This window comes from Gekko japonicus, unplaced genomic scaffold (genome assembly GCF_001447785.1).
Source record: "Gekko japonicus isolate JY-2015 unplaced genomic scaffold, Gekko_japonicus_V1.1 scaffold1198, whole genome shotgun sequence".
Classification (NCBI taxonomy): Eukaryota; Metazoa; Chordata; class Lepidosauria; order Squamata; family Gekkonidae; genus Gekko; species Gekko japonicus.
This window is the reverse complement of record NW_015170924.1, coordinates 368,473-375,515: the sequence shown is the minus strand read 5'-3', so window position 1 is coordinate 375,515 and position 7,043 is coordinate 368,473. Positions and strand designations below refer to the sequence as shown.

Sequence of the window (7,043 nt, the reverse complement as noted above, 5' to 3'; positions counted from 1 at the left end):
AAATGGACAGTAGAAATCTGGCACAACTATTTGTTTGATTTTATACAGTCAGACATTGTGGAATCAATCAACAAGGGGATAACATGGGAAGAAAAATCCACGGAAATCATGACCAGATGGGAGATCTATCTAGACTGGATGCGGAAAGAAAGAAGGAAGGACATTCAGTGGAAGATTAAGACTCTGTGCCCTTGGCTGTGGGGAAGAGACTATGACTAAAAGAGGGAGGGGAGAAAATGTAAACAAATATAAATACTTAATGTAACAGTTTAAACAAAAGATAAAAAACAAAACAAAACAAAAACAAGGAGGGGGGGGAAATCCAACAATCCTGCACTGACATAGAGTCACAGAGTTGGAAGGGACCTCCGGGGTCATCTAGTCCAACCCCCTGCACAACGCAGGTAATTCACAAATACCTCCCCCCTCCACACCCCCAGCGACCGCTGCTCCACGTCCAGAAGATGGCAAAAAGTTTACAGTGCTTTCAGTAGCCAGCCGCAAGTGGGCATCTGTTTTCACAACGCTGTTCTCAAACTATTACAGAAAGAGTCCCATATCAGCAGTAACCCCCCCCCCCAATAATTATCACAGTCGGTTTGCGAGATTCTTGGTAAACAGACTAGAAGAAGAAGAAGAAGAGATTGGATTTATACCCCGCCCTTCACTTGGAGTCTCAGAGCGGCTTACAAAGTCCTCTCCCTTCCCCTCCCCACAACAGACACCCCTTGAGGTGGGTGGGGCTGAGAGAACTCTGACACAAACTGCTCTTTTTCAAGGACAGCTGTGCCAGAGCTTGTGACTGACCCAAGGTCACATCAGCAGGTGCAAATGGAGGAGTGGGGAATCAAACCCGGTTCTCCCAGATTAGAGTTCGCACACTTAACCACTGCACCAAACTGGCCGGGCTGTTACAAGCTACGTCTTTGTTAGAGAGACATCTGGATTCAGGACAGACGAATCCAGGCGGTCTTTCAGCGCTTATTAGAAGGGATAACGTGATCTCCCTATCCTTTGACACATGAAAGTGCTGTGTACTGAACCAGACCATCTGTCCATCAGGGGCCGTACTCCAGGGTCTCAAGCGGAGGTCTTTCACATCACCCGTTGCCTGGTCTTTCTAACTGGAGATGCTGGGGATTGAGCCTGGGACCTTCTGCATGCCAAGCAGAGGCTCTGCCATTGAGCCATGACCCATCCCCTTCTGAAGGGAAGCCGCTCCACATCTTATGTAGGCTTTGCCAGCAGTGTTCCCTCTAAGCTGAGTTAATGTGAGCTAGCTCGCAGTTTCTTAGCCTCCGTCTCACACATTTTTGTCTCTCCTCAGGAAGGAGGGCTCCAGAGCAAACGTAAATTTCTGCAGGAGCCAAATCGCTCGCTCACAACTTTAATGCCGGTAGCTCACAAAGTAGAATTTTTGCTCACAAGACTCAACGGCTTAGAGGGAGCGTTGGTTGCCAGGTGCAGGGGATGGGGGCAGTGTTCCCTCTAAGTTGAGTTAGCGTGAGCTGGCTCACAGTTTCTTAGCCTCCGGCTGACAGATTTGTGTCTTAGCTCAGGAAGCAAACTCAATAATGCAGTAGCCAAATCGCCTGCTCGCAACTTTAATGCCAGGAGCTCACAAAGTAGAATTTTTGCTCAGAAGACCTCCACAGCTTAGAGGAAGCATTGGATGGAGGGGGTAGGGTTGCCATCTCCAGGTTGGGAAACTCCTGGAGATTTGGGGATGGAACCTAGGGAGGACGGGGATCTCAGTGGGGTACGCCGCCACAGAGTCCAACCCTCCAAAGCAGCCATTTCCTCCAGGGGAACCGGTCTCTGTAGTCTAGAGATGAGTTGTACTTCCGGGAGATCCCCAGGTCTTGCCTGGAGGCTGGCACCCTGATATGTGGGACAAGGATTTGACCATCCAAGGAAATCCTACAAAATGTGTTTAAGAGTCCTACTGGATGGTCCACTTGGATTACCTACAACATGAATTTACGGAGGGGTGGGATTTTGACAAACAAATTGTTCCCCATCGTGCAGATGCTTCTATATAAGTGACTATAAACTTTTTAAAGAGGTGGGAATGAACTGCCGAGGAAGCGTTTCTTGGAACAGGGCAGCAACGTTAGAGAACATAACTAGAAAACCCAGAGGGAAGAGAATGTAGAGCAGAGGTCCCCGTCCAATGCTCCCTCTAAGTTGTGGAGTCTTGTGAGCAAAAATTCTACTTCGTGAGCTCCTGGCATTAAAGCTGTGAGCGAGCGAGTTGGTACGGCATAAATTAGTTTGCCCTGGAGCCACCCTTCCCAAGCTAAGACAAAAATGCGTGAGCCAGAGGCTAAAAAACTGTGAGCGAGCTCACACTAACTCAGCTTAGAGGGAACACCGGTCCCCAACCTTTTTAGGGCTGCAGACATCTTGGGCTTGTACGTGCAGTACAGTATTTCAGTACAAGTCGCATAATATTTAGTCTGCATTTAGCCTCTACTGAGGAAGATTATTCAAAACAAAGTTCTGAAATCCGGAGTCTTCGTCATCCATTGTAGATTTACCTGTTGGATTAATAATATTGCAGATTTACCTGTTGGATTGTTGGAAAATTACCTGTTACACTAGTGGAATTACACTGCATATGTAGAATTACTACTAGGTTCACTGTAGCCTTACCTGTTGGATTATTGAAATATTGTAGATTTACCTGTTGGATTATCGAAAATTTACCTGTTGGATTATTGATAACATTGTGGATTTACCTGTTGGATTTTTGTAAATACTACATATGTAGTTTTGTCCGTTATTACTGCCAAATATATTGTTGTTAAAGGTAAAGGTAAAAATTCCCTTGCTCGAAAGCCAGTCGAATCTGACTCTAGGGTTGTGGTGCTCATCTTCGTTTCCAAGCCGAAGAGCCAGCGCTGTCTGAAGACGTTTCCGTGGTCATGTGGCCGGCATGACTAAACACCAAGGCGCACGGAACGCTGTTACCTTCCCACCGAAGTGGTACCTATTTATCCATTTGCAATTTCTTGCTTTCGAACTGCTAGGTCAGCAGGAGCTGGAACTAGAGACGGGAGCTCACTCCGTCATGCGGCACACTCGGGTCCCGAACTGCTGAACTACCGACCTTCCACAGCCTGCAGTTCAGCATCTTAACCACTTGAGCCACCGCAGCTCCGTTATATTGTTGTTACTTATTAGTAAATTGTTTTATTATTCTGTTCTATTCTTAGCGTCCTTCTGCACCGTTGTTCTTGGGCTTATCATGTTTACCGTGTAATTGCTGATTGTTTACTGTGTCCGGGAGCCCTGCTGTAGAGGGCATTATTCCCAAGGACTTCACCTACTCTGTCTCGGATAATCTATTTTTCATTGCTTCCACTTGGAATACAGAGGCCCTTCACACTCCATATTTTCCCCATTACAGCTTACTATTAAAGGAAAAAAACCCAATTGGAGCACGATTGTCTAAAACATTTTTAACCTGCTTTACTCTCAAGGAGACGTTCGAGCAGCTAGAAGGCCCCCGTTCTTTGCATTCAGGCGTCACTAACGCTAGGGCTGCTACCGGGAAATTCTGGCCGAACCGCAGCTATTTATCCGGGAAGCCCGAGAAACTGAGAACATTTGGCAGGGATGTGCTTTATTGTTCTTTCTCACATGGTCCCTCGGGGAGAAATATATGGAAAGGTTTTGCTCGTGCATCAGACAGACCACGAGGATTCTGCGAAGACAGACACGGAGAGAGTGGCGGAGTTTGCCACGGTCACCGGGACATCCTAGCCACAAAGTTTCCCCAATAGCCATCCCGTGCACTGCAAACACTTGCATTTGAAATGGGCCTCCTCTTGTGTTTACTCCCCTCATCTGATGTGTTTATATTGCTGTGATATTTCAGTTAAACTGACGTCAATGGCTGCTGCGTGACCCAAGGGCCCTTGGCGAGGTGATTCACGCAGGCCGGCTGAACGCCGAGGGGCATTTGTATATTAAACAAATGCCCGGCCCCTGCCATTAGGCAAATTAGAAGGCAAATTCCTAGGAATTCCATTTTATGAGCGACTATGGGACTGTAGGAGCTGCGGTGGCTCAAGGGGGTAAGACGCTGAACTGCAGGCTGTGGAAGGTCGGTAGTTCAGCAGTTCGAGACCCGAGTGTGCCGCATGACGGAGTGAGCTCCCGTCTCTAGTTCCAGCTCCTGCCAACCTAGCAGTTCGAAAGCAAGAAGCTGCAAGTAGATAAATAGGTACTGCTTCAGTGGGAAGGGAACAGCATTCCGTGCGCCTTGGTGTTTAGTCATGCCAGCCACATGACCACGGAAACGTCTTTGGACAGCGCTGGCTCTTCGGCTTTGAAACGGAGATGAGCACTGCAACCCTAGAGTCGGACTCGACTGGCTTTCGAGCAAGGGAACCTTTACCTTTAGCTATGGGACTGTAAATCCGGTGACTTGGACAATATTTGGCCATTCTTTACAGATTGCAATTAGTACAATTTGGCCTGTGACAGGTGGATTCCAATCTAGATCCCAAAAATGTGTCAGCAAGCTGCCATAAGATGCTGTATTCATTTTCTGTGTTACTTTCCACCCTGCCCATCCCCCTTGTATTTTCCTGTGTAGGTGTTTACTGTCTTTTGCTGCTACATCTGCGGAACTGCTCAAGGTCAACCAGCTGGAGGTGGGATGGAGTTATGGCATTGCTTGGCTTATTATGTATCTCATGCCTGAGAACTGAACTAGTGTTTATGTTGCAGAACCGTTGTGTTCCCAAGGAATTGGGCGTTCGTTTTATCTGCCTTCCCGCCAGCGGGAAGTGGACTCATTGGTCCTCACCTGGTTCAAAGTTCCTTTATTATGTTCCCTTAGGGGGCTTGTAGTTATTCCTAACAATGCTTGTGTTCTGATCTAATCATCGCTTTATAATAAACTCTACTTTGTTCTTCAAACGTGGATTTATTCGAATGCATGGGGAATCGGACATTTTGTTAGGAATCGCCTTTTTCTTCATCACCCCGAATCTGAGAGATCATGAGTGGGGCCGAGGAGAAACTACCAACCACGGAGGGATCCACACCGGTCACCTCTAGCCCCCCTACCACCACAGCTACGTCGGTACCGGTCTCGGGTGCCAGCGACGGGAGCGGTGGGGGGAGCTGTGCCGAAAAAGGCACCGCTAGTGTGGCCGCCTCCGACCCCTTCCCGGTGGGGCAAAGGAGCAGCACCCGCCTGGGATGACTGGACTATGTTTGACTCGCGGGGCACACGAGAAACTTTTTCGCACCGCGGGAGCGGGCTCCGCGAGAGCATGTACGACCAAGGGTTGTACCGAGGAAGGAACACGGGTCTCCCCAGGGACTGGCCCGGGGGGGAAGAAGACCTCTTGGGCATGGATCGCCCGACCGAGAGGGTGAGCAGATCGGTGACAACTGGGGAGCAGGAGGCGATGGGCGTCTCGGCTATCGGCTGTCCAGGTGGTGTGACTCGGGCCGTGAAAGCAGACGCCTACCTGAGGCCGTGAGCCTGAAGCTCTTTGCTCATCTTCAGTTGCTGGAGGTCGTCGACGTCGCGGAAGAGGAAGAAAGCGTCCTTGCATTCCGGGTGGGTCTCAAAGAGCCTGGCGGAGAAACAGGAGAGGAGGCGGTCAAGACGAGCTCCCAGGTGAGTTGCTCAGCAGGGCCGCAGGCAAGGGGGTCCATCGCTGCTCACCCACTTGCTGAGCCGCTAGTGTGGCAGCATGGTCCCGGCTACGTGCGTGGCCCAGTGCCACTGCAGGCCGTGGTGAGAATGGGCAGTGGCAGAGCTCGCGAGCAGGCAGGAGAAGGATGAACAGGCAGGTGGGAGGCATGCAGGTAGGCGGGAGCTGGGAGGAAAGGAAGGCACGTGGGGATTCCTGGGGGTGGGTAGAAGGGCGGGGCAGCTGGGAACTCTCTGCTCAGGGCCCCTCCAAAGCTGGAACCGGCTAGGGATGCCAGCCTCCAGGTGGGACCTGGGCAATGCTCCCTCTAAGCTGTGGAGTCTCGTGAGCAAAAATCCTACTTGGTGAGCTACTGGCATTAAAGTTGTGAGCGAGCGATTTGGCTACTGCATAGATTAAGTTTTCTCCGGAGCCATCATAGAATCATAGAACGTTAGAGTTGGAAGGGACCTTGCAGGCCATCTAGTCCAACCCCCTGCACTCTGCAGGAGCATAGTTGAAAGAGAGCCCTACATACCTACAACATACCCGAAAGATGGTCGTCCAGCCTCTGCTTGGAAACGTCCAGCGAAGGAGCCTCCACCACCTCCCGAGACAGACTATTCCACTGCTCAACCACTCTCGCAGTTAGGAAGTTTCTCCTGATATTTAGCCGGTAACGACTCCCTTGTAATTTCAACCCATTAGATCTAGTCTTGCAATCCGGAGCAAGAGAGAATCAATCTGCTCCATCTTCTGCATGACAGACCTTCAGATACTTGAGGACTGCCATCGTGTCCCCTCTAAGCCTTCTCTTTCCCAGGCTAAACAGACCCAACTCTTTGGTCAGCCTCTCCCCATAAGACTTGGACTCCAACCCTCTCACCATCCTGGTTGCCCTCTTCCAGACACGCTCGGGCTTGTCAACATCCTTCCTAAAATGTGGTGCCCAAAACTGGACACAGGACTCCAGGTGAGGCCTGACCATAGCAGAACAGAGCGGAACGACCACCTCCCGTGATCTGGACACAATGCTTCTGTGAATGCATCCTAAGACTGCATTCGCTTTCTTCACAGCCACCTCGCACTGCAGGCTCATGTTCCTTCCTGAGCGAAGACAAACATGCGTGAGACGGAGGCTAAAAGACTGTGAGACGGCTCACGCTGACTCAGCTTAGAGGGAACGCTGGACCTGGGGATCCCTCGGAATTACGCCTCGTCTCCAGACTACAGGGATCAGTCCCCCTGGAGAAAAGGGAGGCTTTGGAGGGCGGACTCTGTGGCACTGTGCCCCACTGAGGTCCCCATCCTCCCCGGGCTCTCCGCCCCCAATATCTCTAGGAGTTTCCCAACGGGAAAACCCTACCCCCTTCATCCCCCGCC

General features: G+C 50.5%; 1 protein-coding gene across 1 annotated transcript in view; it reads right to left on the bottom strand.

Moving 5' to 3' along the window:
• Window positions 1-7,043, bottom strand: part of LOC107116786 (neuroglobin-like) — a 35,822-nt gene that overhangs the window by 13,453 nt on the left and 15,326 nt on the right. Inside the window, exon 2 of the mRNA XM_015418785.1 lies at window positions 5,493-5,600. Coding sequence (XP_015274271.1) covers window positions 5,493-5,600 — 108 coding nt within the window. The remainder of the gene's footprint in view (window positions 1-5,492; window positions 5,601-7,043) is intronic.